Source organism: Schistocerca americana, chromosome 2 (genome assembly GCF_021461395.2).
Source record: "Schistocerca americana isolate TAMUIC-IGC-003095 chromosome 2, iqSchAmer2.1, whole genome shotgun sequence".
Classification (NCBI taxonomy): Eukaryota; Metazoa; Arthropoda; class Insecta; order Orthoptera; family Acrididae; genus Schistocerca; species Schistocerca americana.
The window spans coordinates 359,042,895-359,066,899 of NC_060120.1; the positions used below are offsets into that span (position 1 = coordinate 359,042,895).

At 41.8% G+C, this 24,005-nt stretch overlaps 1 protein-coding gene across 2 annotated transcripts in view; it reads left to right on the forward strand.

The window, feature by feature from the left end:
- The window catches only part of LOC124590307, a 108,619-nt gene that overhangs the window by 65,756 nt on the left and 18,858 nt on the right, over positions 1 to 24,005 (forward strand). For both annotated transcript variants that reach the window (XM_047131640.1, XM_047131639.1), the window contains exon 9: positions 9,229 to 9,311. In XM_047131640.1, coding sequence (XP_046987596.1) covers positions 9,229 to 9,311 — 83 coding nt within the window. The remainder of the gene's footprint in view (positions 1 to 9,228; positions 9,312 to 24,005) is intronic.

Sequence of the window (24,005 nt, forward strand, 5' to 3'; positions counted from 1 at the left end):
ATGATAACAATAGGGAGTCAAACTTACTGCAGTTGATAAGGATCAAACTTCATAAAGCAGACTAGGAGGGCCTTTGTGCTGATGTAGCTGCCTCTGTGAGACTGATAGTTCTGCATATTGATTTGTATGCACAGCTGCTTACAAAGCATTTTCAAAAGGCTCAAGAAATCTACATTACCAAGAAATAAGTGGCTATACCAGCTAAAACACCATGGAGCACAGAGCTGTAGCACTTAAAATTGAGGCTTAAGGCCACACAGAGAATGTACCAATGTTCAACAGGACAGGAAGAAAGAGGAACAAGATTACAACTGCACAGAAGAGCTAAAGGAGAGTATGAAGCAGTTCAGTCTGAAACAAAACTGGCACACTGGAAAAAAATATATAAGGCTCCATAAGTGCTCTTCTCAAGCTAGCCATAGCAACACCCAAAACTGTGTACTTACTACTCAAAGGCCAGCTATTTCAGTCTGGAATCCCTCTGATTGGATTTAATAACACTTCTATATTACACAGCAAGGTCTGCACATGTTGAGGAGTCCAATTCAATGAAAGGAGAAATTTTATGACACATATTACACTATCAGCATGAAAAGTAATTAAAATTATGCACAAGTTTCTGCAAGACAATACCATACAATACAATGTTGCATGCTGTTAGGGCATACCACAACTCTGCCTTCAATACCATAGTAGGTTTAATGGGCAGTGTATGGGTACATCAGCTGTGATTCGTAAACTGCTAATCCATTGTTAGATGAGTGCAGAGGAGCGTACTCATCAGACTAACTGGAGCCTTCAGTTCAACACCTGTCAAAGCTATACTGGGGATCTACTTTAACACATTTAAGTATGATACAAAGCAGCATGCTACTGGTTAAGTAGAGGCACATTCAACTGAGTGCAAGTGATTTCAGGGGTAATGACCAAATTAAGGGAACGGTGCACTTCAGAACTGGACATGGCCCTTACACCATCCACATACACAAATATGGAGACAGATAACAAATATCTGTGATTGAGAAGAAACAGGGACATTTAACCTTGCTGTGCTTAGTAGGGATCTTGATGAAGTATGGTCTAAGATACCTGGTAACCAAAAGAGTGAAGATCAGTGAGGTTTGGAGGTGTGCATAGGAGAAAAACAGTGGCAGCAGCACACTCTTGAGACAGAGTTCAACCAAACATGCTCAATGGGGGACAGATCCGGAGATCTTGCTGGCCAGGGTAGTTGACTTACACCTTCTAGAGCACGTTGGGTGGCACAGGATACATGCGGACGTGCATTGTCCTGTTGCAACAGCAAGTTCCCTTGCCGGTCTAGGAATGGTAGAACGACGGGTTTGATGACGGTTTGGATGTACCGTGCACTATTCAGTGTCCCCTCGGCGATCACCAGTGGTGTACGGCCAGTGTAGGAGATCGCTCCCCACACCATGATGCCGGGTGTTGGCCCTGTGTGCCTCGGTCGTATGCAGTCATGATTGTGGCGCTCACCTGCACGGCGCCAAACACGCATACGACCATCATTGGCACCAAGGCAGAAGCGACTCTCATCGCTGAAGACGACACATCTCCATTCGTCCCTCCATTCACGCCTGTCGCGACACCACTGGAGGCGGGCTGCACGATGTTGGGGCGTGAGCGGAAGACGGCCTAACGGTGTGCGGGACCGTAGTCCAGCTTCATGGAGACGGTTGCGAATGGTCCTCGCCAATACCCCAGGAGCAACAGTGTCCCTAATTTGCTGGGAAGTGGCGGTGTGGTCCCCTACGGCACTGCGTAGGATCCTACGGTCTTGGCGTGCATCCGTGCGTCGCTGCGGTCCGGTCCCAGGTCGACGGGCACGTGCACCTTCCGCCGACCACTGGTGACAACATCGATGTACTGTGGAGACCTCACACCCCACGTGTTGAGCAATTCGGCGGTAAGTCCACCCGGCCTCCCGCATGCCCACTATACGCCCTCGCTCAAAGTCCGTCTACTGCACATACGGTTCACGTCCACGCTGTCGCGGCATGCTACCAGTGTTAAAGACTGCGATGGAGCTCCGTATGCCACGGCAAACTGGCTGACACTGACGGCGGCGGTGCACAAATGCTGCGCAGCTAGCGCCATTCGATAGCCAACACCGCGGTTCCTGGTGTGTCCGCTGTGCCGTGCGTGTGATCATTGCTTGTACAGCCCTCTCGCAGTGTCCGGAGCAAGTATGGTGGGTCTGACACACCGGTGTCAATGTGTTCTTTTTTCCGTTTCCAGGAGTGTATGATCTTCAGTTGTTAGAGGCCGTACTATGATCTTCAGTTGTTCGAGGCTGTATTATGATCTTCAGTTGTTAGAGGGTGTATTATGCTCTTCAGTTGTAGGCAACCGGTGTCCACCAGTGTAGTAGTGCATTGTCTCTGTTTACTAATGGAGCAATACACCTCGAGTGAGTACACTGATATGGTTGGTGTATACTACGTAGCGTACCACAACTGACGAGCTGCACAGCGGGTTTATCAACAACAATATCCTAAGCGCCGTATCTCGCATCATACGACCTTTGCTGCTGTGTACCAACGTCTGCGTGAGACCGGGTCATTTAGCAGATTACCTGGACAGGGACGCCGTCGTACGGTAAGAATGCTGCAATTTGAGGAAGCTGTCTTGTAGCATATGGAGCAGGATCCTTCAATCGGCACTCGTGCAATTGTACATAACATGGGGACAAATCAGACGAATGTAAGAACAGTCCTTCGAGAGCAGTTGTTACGTCCATTTCACTTACAGCGTGTCCACAACCTGGAACCAGTTGATTATCCACCCAGAGCACAGTTTTCGCAATGGTACCTGGAACAGTGTGAAATGCATCCTATATTTCCATCCTCTGTGTTGTTCACCAATGAAGCAATGTTCGGGTGTGATGGAGTCTTCAACATGCACAATTCGCATGGTTGAGGTGACGGTAACCCATATGCCATAGTTACTAGCACTCATCAAGTGCGGTTCTTCGTTAACATGTGGGTCAGTGTTGTTGGGGACTATTTAATTGGGCTGTATCTGCTACCTAGGCCGTTAAATGGCAGGCACTATTACAATTTCCTTGCAGAGCATTGCCAGAATTTCTGGAAGACGTCCCACTCCCTACAAGACAATGCATGTGGTTCTAACATGCCAGGGCGTCGGCACCTTTCAGTCGTCGTGTGCGTCGATTCCTGGACTGATGGTCCCCAGAAACGTGGATTGGCAGAGGTGGTCCTGTACCATGGCCTGCTCGATCCCCAGATATGTCCCCTCTGGACTTTTTTGTGTAGGGATAGATGCACAACCTTGTTTAAGCAACTTCTATTGCATCAGATGATGATCTGGTTGCCCGGATAGTAGCAGCAGCAGGAAATATTCAGGATACTCCTGGGGTTTTTGCCCGCGTCAGACAGAACATGATCCAAGGGTGTAACCTTTGTTTACGTGTCAATGGAGGCATTTTTGAAAATTACTGTAATTGAAATTGGGTTGTGTTAATGTGTTGTCTCTTGGTCATAAAAAATGGAAAAGTGTTTGTTGGTTTAATTAATTTGCCACCAGAGAAATGTTCCTCTGCCGGTTTAAATACTCCTCATAGGAAAAAATTACACTAGGGAAAAATATTTGTTTTGATGTCTCCTACAACCTCCCAGAGTTTGTCGGCTTAAATACTTTTCACCCTGTAGAGACAGGGGTTAATGATCATGAGGTCATCATAGCAATGATGGTTACTAAAGTTAGTAAGTCCATCAATAATACTAGGAGAGTATTTTTGTTAGGAAAAAAAAAAAAAAAAAAAAAAAAAACAGATAAGCAATTGTTAGCACACCATTTGACAATGAACAGGCATTATTTCACTCCATTATGATGGATATAGTGGAAATACAGGCAAAATTTAAACTGTCTGTAAATCACGCTCTGAAGAAGTACATGCCAAGTAAATGGATTAAGGATGGAAAAGACCTACAATGGTTTTGTAACAAAAGTTGGAAATACCGTGGAAGCCGAGACTATTGCAGTCTTGGTTCTATCAAGTATGAACTAATGATGACAGGGAAAAGTTTGTTGAAATTCGTGTATCTGGAAAAAGAGGGAGGCACAAAGCATACAACAATTTCCATCGTCAGATGCTAGCAATAGAACTTGCAGAAAAAATTCTGATCCTACGTAAAATTGCAAAGTGGATGAAAGGCTTCTATCCAGTTGCCCATTGACCAGTCTGGTGTGGCAGCAGAAGACAGCGAAAAGAATGCTGGAGTTTTAAATTTTGTGTTTAAAAAATCATTCATTTAGGAGGATCGTATAAAAATACCGTCTTTAGACCATTGTGCAGACTTCTGTTTGGAGGACATACTAATAGCTATCCCTGGTGTAGAGAAGCAGCTGAAAGAGTTGAAAACAAATAATTCACCAGGCCCAGATGAAATCTCAGTTAGATTTCATGGAGAGTACACTACGGCTTTGGTCCTTTACTTAGCTAGCATTTATCACGAATCTCCCACCTAACACAAAGTCCCAAGTGACGGGAGAAACTGCTCAGCTGTGTGTGAATTCCTAAGGGACCAAACTGCTGAGTCATCGGTGTCTAGACTTACTACTTAAACTAAGTTATGCTAACAACAACACACACACCCATGCCCGAGGAACTGCGCGGCTGACTGGAGAAAAGGGCAGGTGACTCTTGTATTTAAGAAAGGTGAAAAAATAGACCAGTTGCATTAACATTGGTTTGCCACAGAATTTTTGAACATATTTTTCCTTTGAATACGATAATATCCTTGAAAATCATCACTCAGATGAAACTCAGCTAGCCAGTTTTTTTGCATGATATCCTGCAATTGCGAATGAAGGGCAACAGGTAGATTCCATATTCGTAGTTTTTCAGAATGTAATGACACGGCTCCACACTGCAGACCATTAACAAAGGCCTGAGCATACGGATTCAAGTGTTCATTGGAGACAAGGGTATCATCAGAAGTACCACAGGGAAATGTGATAGGACTACTCTTATTCTCTTTATACATACACTATCTGAGGGACAGCAGAAATCTGCAGCTCTTAACCAACAGTACTTAGGGTATGATAAGGTTTCTTCGCCGAGTGATTGTAGGAGATTACAAAATAACTTAGACAATAATCGTAGTTTGTGTGATGAATGGCAGCTTGATCTAAATATAGAAAAATACAAGATAATGCAGATGAATAGGAAAAACAATTCTGTTACATTCAGTACAGCATTGGTAGTGTGCTGATTGACTATCTAAGAGTAATGTTGTGAAGCAAATGGAACAAGCATGTAAGAGCAGTAGTAGTGAAAGCAAATGGTTGACTTCAGTTTATTGGAGAATTTTGGGAAAGGGTGATTGATCTATAAAAAATGCCACATATGTAACACTAGTGTGACCCATTCTTGAGTACTGCTCGAGTGTTTCTGATCCCACCAGGTTCGATTAAAGGAAGACAGAGCAATCCAGAGGTGAGACACTAGTTGGTTCCCTAGATGAAAGATCCCCCCCCCCCCCCCCTGCCCATGAACCATGGACCTTGCCGTTGGTGGGGAGGCCTGTGTGCCTCAACGATATAGATAGCCGTACCATAGGTGCAACCACAACGGAGGGGTATCTGTTGAGAGGTCAGACAAACGTGTGGTTCCTGAAGAGGGGCAGCAGCCTTTTCAGTAGTTGCAGGGGCAACAGTCTGGATGATTGACTGATCTGGCCTTGTAACACTAACCAAAATCGCCTTGCTGTTATGGTACTGCGAACGGCTGAAAGCAAGGGGAAACTACAACCGTAATTTTTCCCGAGGGCGTGCAGCTTTACTGTATGATTAAATGATGATGGTGTCCTCTTGGGTAAAATATTCCGGAGATAAAATAGTCCCCCATTTGGATCTCTGGGCGGGGACTACTCAAGAGGACATTGTTATCAGGAGAAAGAAAACTGGCGTTGTACGGATCGGAGCATGGAATGTCAGATCCCTTAATCAGGCAGGTAGGTTAGAAAATTTAAAAAGGGAAATGGATAAGTTAAAGTTAGATTAGTGGGATTTAGTGACGTTCGGTGGCAGGAGGAACAAGACTTTTGGTCAGGTGAATACAGGGTTATAAAAACAAAATCAAATAGGTGTAATGCAGGAGTAGGTTTAATAATGAATAAAAAAATAGGAGTACGGGTAAGCTACTACAAATAGCATAGTGAACACATTATTGTGGCCAAGATAGACACGAAGCCCACGCCTACTACAGTAGTACAAGTTTATATGCCAACTAGCTCTGCAGATGACGAAGAAATTGATGAAATGTATGATGAGATAAAAGAAATTATTCAGGTAGTGAAGGGTGACGAAAATTTAATTGTCATGGGTGACTGGAATTCAAGAGTAGGAAAAGGGAGAGAAGGAAACATACTAGGTAAATAAGGATTGGGGCTAAGAAATGAAAGAGGAAGCCATCTGGTAGAATTGTGCGCAGAGCATAACTTAATCATAGCTAACACTTGACTTAAGAATCATGAAAGAAGGTTGTATACATGGAAAAACCCTGGAGATACCTTCTAGTATCAGATAGATTATATAATGGTAAGACAGAGATTTAGGAACCGGGTATTAAATTGTAAGACATTTCCAGGGGCCAATGTGGACTCTGACCACAATCTATTGGTTATGAACTGTAGATTAAAACTGAAGAAACTGCAAAAAGTTGGGAATTTAAGGAGATGGGACCTGGATAAACTGAAAGAACCAGAGGTTGTACAGAGTTTCAGGGAGAGCATAAGGGAACAATTCACAGGAATGGGGGAAAGAAATACAGGGGAATAATGGTTAGCTTTGAGGGATAAAATAGTGAAGGCAGCGCAGCAGAGGATCAAATAGGTAAAAAGACGAGGGCTAGTAGAAAGCCTTGGGTAACAGAAGAAATACTGAATTTAATTGATGAAAGGAGAAAATACAAAAATGCAGTAAGTGCAGCAGCCAAAAAGGAATACAAACGTCTCAAAAATGATATCGACAGGAAGTGCAGAATGGCTAAGCAGGGATGGCTAGAGGACAAATGTAAGAATGTAGAGGCTTATCTCACGAGGGTAAGATAGATACTGCCTACAGGAAAATTAAAGAGACCTTTGGAGAAAGGAGAACCACTTGCATGAATATCAAGAGCTTTGATGGAAACCCAGTTCTGAGGTCAATATTATGGAAATGGAAGAGGATGTAGATGAAGATGAAATGGGAGATGTGATACTGCGTGAAGAGTTTGACAAAGCACTGAAAGACCTGAGTTGAAACAAGGCTCCCGGAGTAGACAACATTCCATCAGAACTACTAACAGCCTTGGGAGAGCAAGTCCTGACAAAACTCTACCATCTGGTGAGCAAGATGTATGAGACAGGCAAAATACCCTGAGACTTCAAGAAGAATATAATAATTACAATCCCAAAGAAAGCATAGCGTTGACAGATGTGAAAATTACCAAACTATCAGTTTAATAAGTCACAGCTGTAAAATACTAACATGAATTCTTTACAGACGAATGGAAAAACTGATAGGTGCCGACCTCGGGGAAGATCAGTTTGGATTCCGTAGAAATGTTGGAACACGTGAGGCAATACTGACCCTACGACTTATCTTAGAAGAAAGATTAAGGAAAGGCAAACCTACGTTTCTAGCATTTGTAGACTTAGAGAAAGCTTTTGACAATGTTGACTGGAATACTCTCTTTCAAATTCTGAAGGTGGCAGGGGTAATATACAGGGAGCGAAAAGCTATTTACAATTTGTACAGGAACCAGATGGCAGTTATAAGAGTCGAGGGGTATGAAAGGGAAGCAGTGGTTGGGAAGGGAGTGAGACAGGGTTGTAGCCTATCCCCGATGTTATTCAATCTGTATATTGAGCAAGCACTAAAGAAAAGTTTGGAGTAGGTATTAAAATCCATGGAGAAGAAATAGAAACCTTGAGGTTCGCCGATGACATTGTAATTCTGTCAGAGACAGCAAAGGACTTGGAAGAGCAGTTGAACGAAATGGACAGTGTCTTGAAAGGAGGGTATAAGATGAACATCAACAAAAGCACAACGAGGATAATGGAATGTAGTCGAATTAAGTCGGGTGATGCTGAGGGAATTAGGTTAGGAAATGTGACACTTAAAGTAATAAAGGAGTTTTGCTATTTGGGGAGCAAAATAACTGATGATGGTCGAAGTAGAGAGGATATAAAATGTAGACTGGCAATGGCAAGGAAAGCATTTCTGAAGAAGAAAAATTTGTTAACATCGAGTATAGATTTAAATGTCAGGAAGTCGTTTCTGAAAGTATTTGTATGGAGTGTAGCCATGCATGGAAGTGAAACGTGGATGATAAATAATTTATTCAAGAAGAGAATAGAAGCTTTCGAAATGTGGTGTTACAGAAGAATGCTGGAGATTAGATGGGTAGATCACATAACTAATGAGGAGGTATCGAATAGAATTGAGGAGAAGAGGAGTTCGTGGCACAACTTGACTAGAAGAAGGGATCGGTTGGTAGGGCATATTCTGAGGCATCAAGGGATCACCAATTTAGTACTGGAAGGCAGCGTGGAGGGTAAAAATCATAGAGGGAGACCAAGAGATGAATACACTAAACAGATTCAGAAGGATGTAGGTTGCAGTAGGTACTGGGAGATGATGAAGCTTGCACAGGATAGAGTAGCATGGAGAGCTGCATCAAACCAGTCTCTGGACTGAAAACCAAAACAACAAGAAGAACTAATCATGCAGTATCCATATTTGCTATTGTATTTATACTCTGTAGTCACTTCCAAAAGTTCTGATCTTGTTGCTACATCACTTCATTGATTTCTGCTATATTTAACTTCAGACTTTGGACTTCCCTTTTTAAAATTTACTGTCCTACCTACTCAATTAAGGGATCTACCATTACATGCTCCGACACATAGAACACGAATTTTGTTTCTCCTGTTGACATCATTGTGAGTAGTCTGCTCCTGGTGATCCAAATGTAGGACCATTTTACTTTCAGAATATTTTGCCACCATCATTAAGCCTTACAATTATGCAAATGAATAGCAGGTATTTCCATTGTGTAGTGAAATAATTTCTTATGTGATACACATTTGTTGGATATAGTCTCTCACCATAAGAAAAGCATGCAACATTCAAAAGTTGTACGTAATGGATACTTATTAATTCACCATGCTGTATCTAAAATGATTTTGTTCTTTCCAGGTGCTTCAAAATCCATCATATATGGAAATTTCATCATGTGGCCTAACAATTCATTTTCCCAATTATTTTGCTTACATTTCTGGGTAAGTATCTGAATGGAGATGTAGCTCCACTAGGCACTGTTATGAAAAATTGGTTACTACACTTTTTATTTCATAGCCATGAGTTGGTTTTCATAGAATAGTTGTAGCTAAAATAAAAACAAAGTATTCTGAGCCATAAAATTTTGTTGGTTAAGTATAACTGATAGCTTTGACTGGCCATGTGATGCTTATAAAATTATATTATGAATTAGAGTATTAGAATGGTGATAGTGTTTTTGCAGTGTGAATCTGAATAATGTAATGTTTGAGAGTGAAAAAAGTTGTCATTTATTTTACATACAATACAAATTTAGCATTGGAGGGCAGCATGGAGGGTAAAAATCGTAGAGGGAGACCAAGAGATGAATACAGTAAGCAGATTCAGAAGGATGTAGTTTGCAGTAGGTACTGGGAGATGAAGAAGCTTGCACAGGATCGAGTAGCATGGAGAGCTACATCAAACCAGTCTCAGGACTGAAGACCACAACAACAACAACAACAACAACAGAATAATGGAACTTGGAATAAATATATTATGTTCTCTTATGCTGTATCTACAGTTAAGAAGAAGAAGAAGATGAAGAAGTTTTTTCCAGTGACTTTAATACCACAGAGTGAGTCACAGCTGAAATCGGTCAACTCACAAAAATTCTGGAATGTCACACTTTGTAAGGATATGAAATAGAATAACCACATAGGTCGGTCATGGTGAAAGCAATGTCAGACTTTGGTTTACCGGTAGAGTACTGGGGAAATACAATCAGTTTACAAAGGACATTGCTTACAATTCACTTGTGTGACCCATTCTAGAATAATCCTCAAGTGTGTTTTTAAAATGTACACATTGACAAATTTCTCTTTCATGCTTTACAAATTGCTCTTTTATGCTTTATATTTTAATGTCTCTTACACCACTACATTTTAAAGTGGCAAAATTTATCATGTAATTGACAAAACTGTAGTTTCTTTCAATTCTTTTATTTTGGTTATCAATGTGTCCAGCACTCAGATGGACGTGTAAGTTGTGTGTTAGGTCAGCAAGTAAATATTGAGTCAGCAAAATATGCAGATTACAGCAAAAAGATTCCACCAAAACTCTTATCAGCAGTTCTAAGGAAATTTTCAGATCATAAAACTGGGGAAATGATGAAGGGATATAGTATGTTAATGGGACATGTCTGAACCACTTTTATCTGTTGATGATATTTTATTGTGTGCCTCTAGGGTAGAGAAGTTGTAGCCATGCATGGCAGACCAGTTTAAAAGCAGGCTTGAAAATTAATTATAATAAGACCAAAATAATGTAGAGCCAGCATAATAAAATGAAATTGTACAAAGTAACAATTAAGTCATAAGACTAGCTGTCACGTTTTCGAATTTCAGACAGTGGAAAACAACAACTGAATGAAGAGAAAAAGAAATAAAGAGGGTACTAAAATGGCTTGTGGTGGTTTTTGTGAACTAAATAGGGGTTTTAGAACTATGCTTTCAGTGTACCTAGAAATAAAGGTGTCAGTCATTTTTAATTTTTGGTTTTGTGGCATGGACTTTAAATGCAGAAATCACTCAGAAACTGATAGAGATGTGCATATTTGGAGTTGCCAGGAGAAACAGGAAAACATATGAGTGTATCAGAGAACAGTCTGGAGTGTAATATGTAATTATGCCCAAAATGAAAGTGAAATTGAAATGATGGGACATGTGTCCATACTGATTCATTAAGTTACTGCTGAGCCTAATATGTCATTTTCACTGCTCCATTCATCTGCCAATTTGAACTCTTTCTATGGTAACAGATTGGAGACATTTTCTTTTATGTTTTGTTCAATCACTCGCTATGTTTTATTTCTTTGATCCCTTTGATACAGATTTTGGGAGATCTTTCCTCTAGCAAATCTGGAACTATATTATGAGAAGAAAAGTTGCTACTTACCACATAGTGGAGTTGCAGAGTCGCAGATAGGCACAACAAAAAGACTTTCACAATTAACGCTTTCGGCAATGGCCTTCATCAACAATAGACACACATATGCGCGCGCACACACACACACACACACACACACACACACACACTCATATGCAAACACAACTTACACACACAATTGCAGTCTCAGGCAATTGAAACCACACTGTGAACAGTAGCACTAGAGCATGATGGGAGTGGCGACTAGGTGGGAGTAAGGAGGAGGCTGGAATGGGGAGGGATAGTATGGTGGGGGGTGGCAGACAGTGAAGTGCTACAGGTTATACAGAGGGCAGGGGAGAGGCGGGGAGGAAGTAGCTGAAAAGGAGAGAAATAAAAAGACTGGGTGGTTGTGGTGGAATGACAGCTGTGAAGTGCTGGAATGGGAACAGAGAAGGGGCTGGACAGCTGAGGACAGTGACTAATGAAGGTTGAGTCCAAGAGGGTTATGGGAATGTAGGATGTAAATCAGGGAAAGTTCCCACCTGCACAATTCAGAAAAGCTTGTGTTGGTGGGAAGGATCCATATGGCACAGGCTGTGAAGCAGTCATTGAAATGAAGGATATCATGTTTGGCAGCATGTTCTGCAACCGGGGAGTCAGTCCATTTGTTTCTTGGCCACAATTTGTTGATGGCCATTCGTGCGGACAGACAGCTTGTTGGTTGTCATGGCTACATAGAATGCAGCACAGTAGCTGCAGCTTAGCTTGTAGACCACATGACTGGGTTCACAGGTAGCCCTGCATTTGATGGGATAGGTGATGTTTGTGACCTGACTGGAGCAGGTGGTGGTAGGAGGATGTATGGCACAGGTCCTGCATCTAGGTCTATTGCAGGGGTCTGAGCCATGAGGTAAGGGATTGGGAGCAGGGGTTGTATAAAGATGGACGAGTATATTGTGTAGATTCGGTGGAGGGTGGAATACCACTGTGGGAGGAGTGGCAAGGATAGTGGGAAGGACATCCTTTGCATTTGAGGTTGTCCTGGATTGTGATTCCCAAGAATTTTGTCTTTTTTTCCTTTTGAATAATGTTATTTCCATGAATTTTGTCCACTCTTTCCCTTTTTACAATGCCATTTCCTATAGATAATTTCACACCTATTTGTGTTTGTTTCCTGGTGTTCAGTTCCATTGTTGCAGTCTTTGAATTACTTACATTTAGAAGGCTTTCATTGAAATACCTGACTATTCCATTGGTTACACTGTTGCAGAACACCTACAGACTGTTGTAGGCTTTGTGTTTGCATACTGTTGATGTATTGTCTGTATACAGTATTGTTTTAGAGCTAGAAGAACAGTACTATATATCATTAACGTAGAGAAGGAGAGATTCCAAGAGAGAACCTTCCCTATTTGATATGAGTAATTTTGGATTTGAAAGTGCCACATTTTGTTTTAAGCAGCACAAATTGTTTCTTGTTGCTCATATTTGATTTTATTGACTTGTAGCCAGTTCCTCTAATGCCTAGAGTCCACAGCTTGTGAAGTAATACGGTGATATTGACACAATCAAAAGCTTTTTCTAGATCAAGGAACACACCTGTAGCATATTCTTTATATTCTACCCCAGTTATTATTTTGTCTATTAATTGTGCTGCAGCTACAGAAGTTGATTTGTTTTTCATAAAGGCATTCTGATTTTCATATATTACATTGTGTTGACTCAGGAATGTCATTAATCTAGTATAAATATTTTCTCAACCATCTTAGAAAATGCAAATAAGATTGAGAAAGGGCGGTAGTTTTCAATGTTAGATTTTTCACCTTTCTTGGAATTTGGGGTTACTTGTGCTCTCTTTAGACTGTCTGGGAAACAACTTGTGCAATTACATTGTTTACTGCCCTGGCCATGGCATTAGACATGTTGTGGATGCTCTGTTTTAATGTGGTGATAAACAGTCCCTCATAGCCTGCTGATTTTGTATTTTTAGTGACCTTACTATGTATTTTATTTCCTTGCTGTTAGTTGGAGCCAACTATACACTTTGTTTGACTGGAATGCCCTTATATCTATGATGAAGATTGTTGAAGCGCCCATTGATGGATTTTCCAACAGAAGAAAAGTACTCATTAAAAATATTTGTGATCTGATATTGGATCTGATGATACTCTCTTTATAGTTTATGGTAACATCGCTAATTGATTTGTCCTTACAATCCCTAGAGCTATTTATAACTCTCCCTGCCATCTGAACTAGTTTTAGTAGAGTTTCTTAACATTGTGGCTACATATTTACTTTTAGTTTCTAACAATGGATCTTTGTAATAATCATGATAGCGCTTAGTTTCTACTAACATTGCGGAAACACAGCCAATAAGGGGAGAGGATGAGTGGCACTTAACCGTGGAGCTGCTTTCCTTGTACTTTGTGGTTCCTAAGTGTCAATCACTGAGCTTTTCTCAAATCACAAAAAAGACACAGCATTAAAAACACTTCCTTCCTTAAAAAAGCTGTTAAATCCAGTAAACAGTTATAATTAAAGCTCTTTTGTTAGGAAATACAATAGTTTCAATTAAATCTGTACTTGCATTAAATTTCTTGTCTCAAGCAAATTTAGAACAATCATTCTTTTCTTAAAAAGGTTTTAAGTTACTAATTCCAGAGAGCAGTCTCAGTTAAATTATTTTTTAAAAATTTTCCTTACCGCACATGGCCATGGCTGACTAACAGCAAAATGAACAAGATAAATTTAACAAAGTAGGAAGAGATAGTTGGCTACTTACTGTAAACTGTAAAAATGAAATGTTAAGTTGCAGCCAAGCACAATTAAAAGATACTTACACATAAGCTTTCAGCAACAGCCTTCATAAGAAAAGAAAGAGAAACACACACCATTCATTCATACAAGCAAGTATATCTCACGCAAACATGACCACTGGGGTGGGGGGGGGGGGGGGGGGGGGAGAGAAGTGCTGTCTGGGAGAGTGTCCTGGGACTAGACTGTTTACAGATACAGCATCACAGCGTCAGGAAGTTGTGGGGCAGAGAGGTGGGAAAAATGGAGCGAAGATTGAGAGAAGTGGGGAAAGATGAGTGGGAGCATTGGCAGAGAGTGGAAAAAAAAAAGGGTGGGAGATGAGAGTGGAGGAGGGTATTGGTCAGATGGGAAGGAAATTGTTGGGTGGAAGTTTAGGGAACAGTATGTTACCATAGGTTGAGGCTGTGATACTTACTGGAGCAGAGAATGCATTGTAAGGATAATTCTAATCTGTGCAGTTCAGAAAAGCTGGTAGTGGATAGGAGGATCCCTGTGGCTCAGGTAGTGGAGCAGACATTAAAGTCGAGCATATTAAGTTCAGCTGCATGTTGTGCTACAGAGTGGTCTACCTTGCTCTTGACCACAGTTTGGCAGTGGCCGTATATCCTGATGGACGGCTGGTTGGTACTCAAACCAATATAAAAAACTGTGTAATGATTATGTCAAAGCTTTTATATGATATGGCTGCTTTCACAGATGGCCTGGTCACTGATGGGGCATGACTAGAAGAGGAAGTGCTGGGTGGATGGTTGGACAGGCTTTGCACCTGGGTCTTCCGCAGAGACATGATCCTTGTGTCAAGGGGTTGAGATGGTGAGAGGCATATGGATGGACTAGGATCTTGTGGAGATTAGGGGGTGGGGGTGGGGGGATAGAACACTACATGAGGATGGGTGGAAAAGGTCTAGGGTAGGATATCCCTCATTTCGCAGCATGACGATAGTTAATGAAAGCCCTGTCAAAGGATGTTGTTCAGTTTCTCCATTCCATGGTGGTACTGGGTGATGTAGGGGGCACTGCTTTGTGGCTGGTGCTTGGGGATGGTGGGATGATTGGGGGTGTGAGTGGATATGACACAGGGGATCTGTTTGTGGACTACATCTGGGGAATAGTGCCTGTCTATGAAGACCTTCATGAGACTTTCAGCATACAAGGCAGAGCAGAATATGCCATCCCCAGGTGGCCGGGCATTATGGGAGGGATTTTGTGGTGTAAAAGGGATGACAGCTGCAAAAACACATGTAATGTTGATGGGTGATGTGTTTAATGTGGACTGAGGTGCTGATGGAGCCATCCGAGAGGAGTTGGTCAAGATCTAGGAACGTGGGTCACTGGATGGGAGAGAAGGTGTTGAGGTTGTGAAGGGAGGAAGACAGGGTGTCATGGCCCTGAGTACATATCATGGAGATATCATAAATGGACATGTACCATACTAGGGGTCTGGTGTTCTGAGAGGCTAGGAAGGTCTCATCTAGGTGGCTCACAAACAGGTTGGCATGAGAGGGTGCCATGTGGATGCCCATGACTGAGCCATGGATATGTTTGTAAATTTTCACTAAAAAGGAGAAGTAGTTGTGGGTTAGGATAAAGTTAGTAAGGTGTGCGAGGCCTCCGTTAGTTATTATCTGATTCCTCCAGTATAAAATCTGCCAGTGATTCCACCCCAGAACCCTAACACAATCTTCAATACATGCTTAAACTTCTCCCTTTAATCTATTTTCCTTCTCATCTCTATGATGCCTCGCACACCCACCTCTGCATGCTCCCCAAAATTCACAAACCCAAGAATCATGGATGGCCCATTATGTCTGGTTATTGTGCCCCTCTGAAAGAATTTAAGCCCTCATTGATGAACACCTCCAACCAATTGCCCCGAATCATAGTCTCCCAAGTCAAAGATACCAACCACTTCCTTTACCGTCTCTCCACCATCCCCGGCCTTGTACCCATAGATCCCTACGTGTCACTGTTGATGTCACCTCCCTATACATCAACATCCCTCTTGCTCGTAGTCTTACTGACAGAGTCTAAACCCACTACCTGATTCCTCATTTATCTTACTAACTTTATCCTAACCCCACAAGTGCTTCTTCTTTGAAGGGAAGGTATACAAACAAATCCATGGCTCAGCCATTGGCACCCACACGGCACCCTTTCATGCCAACCTGTTTATCGGCCACCTAGAGGAGACATTCTTAGCCTCCTAAAATGCCAAACCCCTAGTCTGGTTCATGTTCATTGATGATATCTGCTTGATATGTCTCTGGACCAAGACACCATGTCTTCAATTCTTCACAACCGCAACACCTTCTGCCCCGCCCACTTCACTTGGACCTCCTCGAACCAGTGTGCCATGTTCATAGATCTTGACCTACTACCTCTCTGATTGCTCCATCTGCACCTCAGTCCACATTAAACTCATCAACCCACCAACATTGCCTTCATTTCCGCAGTTGTCATCCTTTTTACGCCAAAAAATTCCTCCCATATAGCCTGGCAACCTGAGGACAGCATATTCTGCTGTGAAGAGAATTCCCTTGCTTTGTATGCTGAGGGTCTCACCAAAGCCTTCACAGACAGGCACTATCCCCCAGACCTAGTCTGCAAACAGATCCCCTGTGTAATATCTCCTCACACCCCCAACCATCCCAACATCCCCAAGCACCAGTCACAAAGCAGTGCCCCCTATGTCACCCAGTACCAGCCCGGACTGGAACAACTAAACCACATCATTCGCCAGGGCTTTGATTACCTATCCTGATGCCCTGAAATGAGGGACATCCTGCTTTAGGTCTTTCCCACCCCTCCTAAAGTGGTGTTCTGTCACCCACACCATCTCCACATCATCTTAGTCCATTCCTTCCATCCCTATGCCTCTCCCAATCCCAACCTCTTGACACAAGAATCATATCTTTGTGGAAGACACAGGTGCAAGACCTGTCCAACCATCCACCCAGCACTTCCTATTCTAGTTCTGTCACAAGTTTATCCTACTCCATCAGTGGCCAGGCCATCTGTGAAAACAGCCCTGTCATATACAAGCTTTGCTGCAATCATTACACAGCTTTTAATATTAGTTTAACCACCAACCAGCTGTCCACCAGGATGTATGGCCACTGCCAAACTGTGACCAAGAGCAAGGTTGACCACCCTGTGGCACAACATGTAGCTGGACTTAACAGACTCGATTTTAATGTCTACTTCACTGCCTGAGCCATCTGGATCCTCCCATCCACTACCAGCTTTCCTGTAAGTATTGCAGCCTCAACCTACAGTAATACACTGTCCCCAAAACTTCCACCCATCAGTTTTCACCCCATCTGTCCAAGCTCCTCCTCCCCATTCTTGTCTCCCACCCTCTTTTTTTTTCCATCCTCTGCCAATGCTCCCATTTATCTTTCCCCAGTTCTCTCAAATTTTTGCTCTGTTTCCCCAACTCACTGCCCCACAACTTCCTGATGCTGTGCCTGTAGACAGTCTAGTCCCTGCACACTCTGCCAGACAGCACTTCTGCGCCCCCCCCCCCCCCCCCCCCCTCCACACACACACTACGCTATTCTTTCCCTGCCCCTCCATATTGTTGACAGTTGTATTCTGGTCCGAGCTGCTGGAGTTAGTGGCCATGTTTGTGTGAGGTGTACTTGCTTGTGTGAAACAATAGTATGTGTTTATTTTTATCTTTCTGATGAAGGCTGTGGCCAAAAGCATTTGTGTAAGTGTCTATTAATTGTGCCTGTCAGCAGCTTAACATCTTTATAGCAAGTAGCAGTCTGTCTTTTCCTGCACTGCTGATATTCCAACCTGGGGTTTCTGTTGTTTAAAAATAAATTTAACGTAGTTATTACAAGGCAAAATGGCCATGGTCAACTGAAACACAGTTGAGCAAATTCAGTTAGTTGCAAAACACCAACATTTCATTCACAGTATTGAGAACAATGGCTGGAACTGTTATTAACAGCAATTTCTTCAGAAAATGGCTATGACCCCAAAATTACAAACAATTCAACACTTTCAGCAGAATACAGGGTGCAATTTTACTGAGAGGACAACTGTGACTAACTGACAGTATCAGTATAAAAATTGCAAATTTTCATTAAGCAAGGATGGTTGTGACTGACCAGTATAAAAAGTTAAATATTTAAAAGGAAATATAACATAATAGTAAGCAAGCAGCTGTTACTGACCAACAGCTAAATAGCTCAAATGATATGAAGTGTACATTACTGAGAGACTGTCCTTGACTGACTGGCAGTTGAATCTGCAAATTTTATTGAGCAAGGATGGCCATAACTGACCATTAAAAAACAGTTAAATTAACCTTTAAAAGGAAAATCAACATAATTCAAGCAAGTGGCCATTATTAATGAACAGCTAACTAACTTACACAATACAAGATGAAATTTTACTGAGAGACATGGCAGTATCAGTATACCAATAAAGAAATTTTCGTTAAGCAAGGCTGCCCATGGCTGACCAGTAAAAACGGGACTATTACATTTAAATATAAAGCTTTTACACTTCTTGCAACGAGAATAGCCGTAATAAATCAAGGGAGCCCAGAAACATTCAAAAGTCACAATTCTTCAAGAACACGGCCGTGAATTACCAAGGGAAAACAAATAGCATCACAGTTAAACACAAGGCTATGGATTCTGTTTAAGCAAGGAACAGCAAACTTAATAATATAGAGCAAACTCAAGTAAAGGCATTTGAGCTTTTCATACAGTTAATTACCCAACAGTACTAACACATGGCATGTCCCAACTTTGTCAGCTTACATACAGTGAATGACACAGTTTTAATCTAACCTTTTGCAGCTGCCAATGCCACAGCACACTGTACAGTGTAATTTAATGGGGTGCCCAAATCACACATAAAACTATAACAGACAGAGAAATACAATTAGATACAGCATAAATTATGTCACATGATTGACACAAGGTTACCTTAAGGAATGACCCTCTGTACACAACTGCATTTAACATAGAATTGTTCTTGTGGTCTTCAGTCCTGAGACTGGTTTGATGCAGCTCTCCATGCTACTCTATCCTGTGCAAGCTTCTTCATCTCCCAGTACCTACTGCAGCCTACATCCTTCTGAATCTGCTTAGTGTATTCATCTCTTGGTCTCCCTCTACGATTTTTACCCTCCACGCTGCCCTCCAAAACTACAGTGGTGATCCCTCGATGCCTCAGAACATGTCGTACCAACCAATCCCTTCTTCTAGTCAAGTTGCGCCACAAGCTCCTCTTCTCCGCAATTCTATTCAATACCTCCTCATTAGTTATGTGATCTACCCATCTAATGTTCAGCATTCTTCTGTAGCACCACATTTCGAAAGCTTCTATTCTCTTCTTGTCTAAACTATTTATCGTCCACGTTTCACTTCCATGCATGGCTACACTCCATACAAATACTTTCAGAAACGACTTTCTGACATTTAAATCTATACTCGATGTTAACAAATTTTTCTTCTTCAGAAACGCTTTCCTTGCCATTGCCAGTCTACATTTTATATCTCCTCTACTTCGACCATCATCAGTTATTTTGCTCCCCAAATAGCAAAACTCCTTTACTACTTTAAGTGTCTCATTTCCTAATCTAATTCCCACAGCATCTCCCGACTTAATTCGACTACATTTCATTATCCTCAATTTGCTTTTGTTGATGTTCATCTTATACCCTCCTTTCAAGACATTGTCCATTCCGTTCAACTGCTCTTCCAGGTCCTTTGCTGTCTCTGACAGAATTACAATGTCATCGGCAAACCTCAAAGTTTTTATTTCTTCTCCATGGATTTTAATACCTACTCCAAACTTTTCTTTTGTTTCCTTTATTGCTTGCTCAATATACAGATTGAATAACATCGGGGATAGGCTACAACCCTGTCTCACTCCCTTCCCAACCACTGCTTCCCTTTCATACCCCTCGACTCATAACAGCCATCTGGTTTCTGTACAAATTGTAAATAGCCTTTCGCTCCCTGTATTTTACCACTGCCACCTTCAGAATTTAAAAGAGTGTATTCCAATCAACATTGTCAAAAGCTTTCTCTAAGTCTACAAATGCTAGAAACGTAGGTTTGCCTTTCCTTAATCTTTCTTCTAGGATAAGTCGTAGGGTCAGTATTGCCTCACGTGTTCCAACGTTTCTACGGAATCCAAACTGATCTTCCCCGAGGTCGGCACCTATCAGTTTTTCCATTCGTCTGTAAAGAATTCGCGTTAGTATTTTGCAGCTGTGACTTATTAAACTAATAGTTTGGTAATTTTCACATTTGTCAACACCTGCTTTCTTTGGGATTGTAATTATTATATTCTTCTTGAAGTCTAAGGGAATTTTGCCTGTCTCATACATCTTCCTCACCAGATGGTAGAGTTTTGTCAGGACTGGCTCTCCCAAGGCTGTCAGTAGTTCTGATGGAATGTTGTCTACTCTGGGGGCCTTGTTTCGACTTAGGTCTTTCAGTGCTCTGTCAAACTCTTCACGCAGTATCACATCTCCCATTTCATCTTCATCTACATCCTCTTCCATTTCCATAATATTGTCCTCGAGTACATCGCCCTTGTATGGACCCTCTATATACTCCTTCCACCTTTTTGCTTTCCCTTCTTTGCTTAGAACTGGGTTTCCATCAAAGCTCTTGATATTCATGCAAGTGGTTCTCCTTTCTCCAAAGGTCTCTTTAATTTTCCTGTAGGCAGTATCTATCTTACCCCTAGTGAGATAAGCCTCTACATTCTTACATTTGTCCTCTAGCCATCCCTTCTTAGCCATTTTGCACTTCCTGTCGATATCATTTTTGAGAGGTTTGTATTCCTTTTTGCCTGCTTCATTTACTGCATTTTTATATTTTCTCCTTCCATCAATTAAATTCAATATTTCTTCTGTTATCCAAGGCTTTCTACTAGCCCTCGTCTATTTACCTATTTGATCCTCTGCTGCCTTCACTATTTCATCCCTCAAAGCTACCCATTCTTCTTCTACTGTATTTCTTTCCCCCATTCCTGTGAATTGTTCCCTTATGCTCTTCCTGAAACTCTGTACAACCTCTGGTTCTTTCAGTTTATCCACGTCCCATCTCCTTAAATTCCCACCTTTTTGCAGTTTCTTCTGTTTTAATCTAGAGTTCATAACCAATAGATTGTGGTCAGAGTCCACATTGGCCCCTGGAAATGTCTTACAATTTATAACCTGGTTCCTAAATCTCTGTCTTACCATTATATAATCTATCTGAAACCTTCTAGTATCTCCAGGGTTCTTCCATGTATACGACCTTCTTTCATGATTCTTGAACCAATTGTTAGCTATGATTAAGTTATGCTCTGTGCAAAATTCTACCAGGCAGCTTCCTCTTTCATTTCTTAGCCCCAATCCATATTCACCTACTACGTTTCCTTCTCTTCCTTTTCCTACTGTCGAGTTCCAGTCACCCATGACAATTAAATTTTCGTCTCCCTTCATTACCTGAATAATTTATTTTATCTCATCATACATTTCATCAATTTCGTCATCATCTGTAGAGTTAGTTGGTATATAAACTTGTACTACTATAGTAGGCGTAGGCTTCATGTCTATCTTGACCACAATTATGCGTTCACTATGCTGTTTGTAGTAGCTTACCCGCACTCCTATTTTTTTGTTCATTATTAAACCTACTCCTGCATTACCCCTATTTGATTTTGTATTTATAACCCTGTAATCACCTGACCAAAAGTCTTGTTCCTCCTGCCACCGAAATTCACTAATTCCCACTATATCTAACTTTAACCTATCCATTTCCCTTTTTAAATTTTCTAACCTACCTGCCAGATTAAGGGATCTGACATTCCACGCTCCGATCCGTAGAACGCCAGTTTTCTTTCTCCTGATAACGACGTCCTCCTGAATAGTACCCGCCCGGAGATCCGAATGTGGGACTATTTTACCTCTGGAATATTTCACCCAAGAGGACGCCATCATCATTTAATCACACAGTGAAGCTGCATGCCCTCGGGAAAAATTATGGCTGTTGTTTCCCCTTGCTTTCTGCCGTTCCCAGTACCAGAACAGCAAGGCGATTTTGGTTAGTGTTACAAGGCCAGATCAGTCAGTCATCCAGACTGTTGCCCCTGCAACTACTGAAAAGGCTGCTGCCCCTCTTCAGGAACTACACGTTTGTCTGGCCTCTCAACAGATACCCCTCCGTTGTGGTTGCACCTACGGTACGGCTATCTGTATCGTTGAGGCACACAAGCCTCCCCACCAACGGCAAGGTCCATGGTTCATGGGGGGACTCCGCGTCAAATCCTTGTCTTTCAAAATTTCATCAACTAACTCAAGTATTGGAAAACAGAGCGAGCACACATCTTCTTGCTCACCCCTAACAACCTAAAGTAGATCTGTAACTCTTAAGCACTGAGGAAGGTTACGGTCAGCTGGGCAAAAATCAAGGAACTCATTTATAAAGTTGGGGAATTCTTGACATAGGTCCACAGGCGATGTTTAATCAAAGCCAGGTTGCAGTTTCTATCATGACTTAGCTGCAACTCCACTGGTATGATCACAAGCCCTGCATCAACAGACTTCATGTAAGCTTTGGTTGACAGCGGCCATGTGTCTCTTCTTGTGCTATGCTGCCATTATGGGCTTGTAGACAACACATGATCCCAATACTGGCCTCTCAAAGTGTAGTCTCATTGACATCGCCAGCCATCTCTCTCTCTCTCTCTCTCTCTCTCTCTCTCTCTCTCTCCCCCCCCCCCTCTTTCCCCCCCCCTCTCTCTCTCTCTCTCCCCCCCCCCCCCTCTTTCCCCCCTCTCTCTCTAACTCGCATGCAGTCTCCCTTCAGATCCCCACCATCCGCCATGATCCGTGCCATCTAGCCTAGCACTGCATCTCAGTATCTTTGCATGTCCAAATTGACCACTGAGCAAAGTCGGTGGGCATGCATGAGTTGCTGTTCTTTAACACTGTACATTGAAAAAGTCTTAAGCTTTTCGTTTGCTGTAGCCACTTCATGATTTATCTTTATACATATTGACCAGCTGATCAGTTTTGTTTACCATTTCATGAATATTTGATGCTTCCTTCATGATACATTGTTCGTGTTTGGCTTTTGTGACTTTTATAGTATAAAAAAACTATCATTCTTGCCAAACCAGTGTCACTGTCTTGCTGTCATAATTTTACACTGAAGACTCATTTTTTGACTTGAAAGCTTCATCGTATCTACTACTGCCCAACTATTCTCAATGTAACTTCACCAGAGCCCCATGGTTCATGCATTTTAAGGCAATCCTATGCCTTGTGATTCTGGCTGAGATCCACATCTTGGACTATAAGTTGTACTTAGAGAGAGATCATTGTATCCTGAGGCATGTAATACTTTTATTACTGATGGTGTCTCACAATATTTCCCAGCCAATGCATCTTATGCAGTATTTTTGTCTTATATGAATTGTATGTATTCTGTCACTTACTTAATATTGATTTTAAGACTGTATGATGTCCAGGTTCAAAATGTCTGGTGGCTTAATGATAAAACAAAGAGACAGAATACACACAATGGTTGTGGCATGTTATTTAGCACTCCCTGCGGTGGCACATTGTACTGTTCACCACCATATTTCCAGAAGTCAGGCTCTGGTTGTTCTGAAGGCAGGATAGTAGACCTAAACATTCAAACTTGTAAAATAAGTAGTTGCTGAATTTCTTTTTGAAATCATGCCTAACATTTGTGCAGTGTGTAACTTCATACACAGAAACAATAAAAGTATGAATATTTCTTATTTCAAGTGAGTACTGTTTTACTGGTTGTCTGAGGTTAAAGCGTTTATATGAAAGCTACTGACACTGTTGAAAAAAATATATAAAGCATTCGTTTGCTATACTTGTAGGTTATATTGTTTCTGGCTAGAGTTGCTAAGCATTAACGGTTGTAATTTCTTGATGTCCTTACGTGCTATCATGTACTACACTCTTTTCCTGA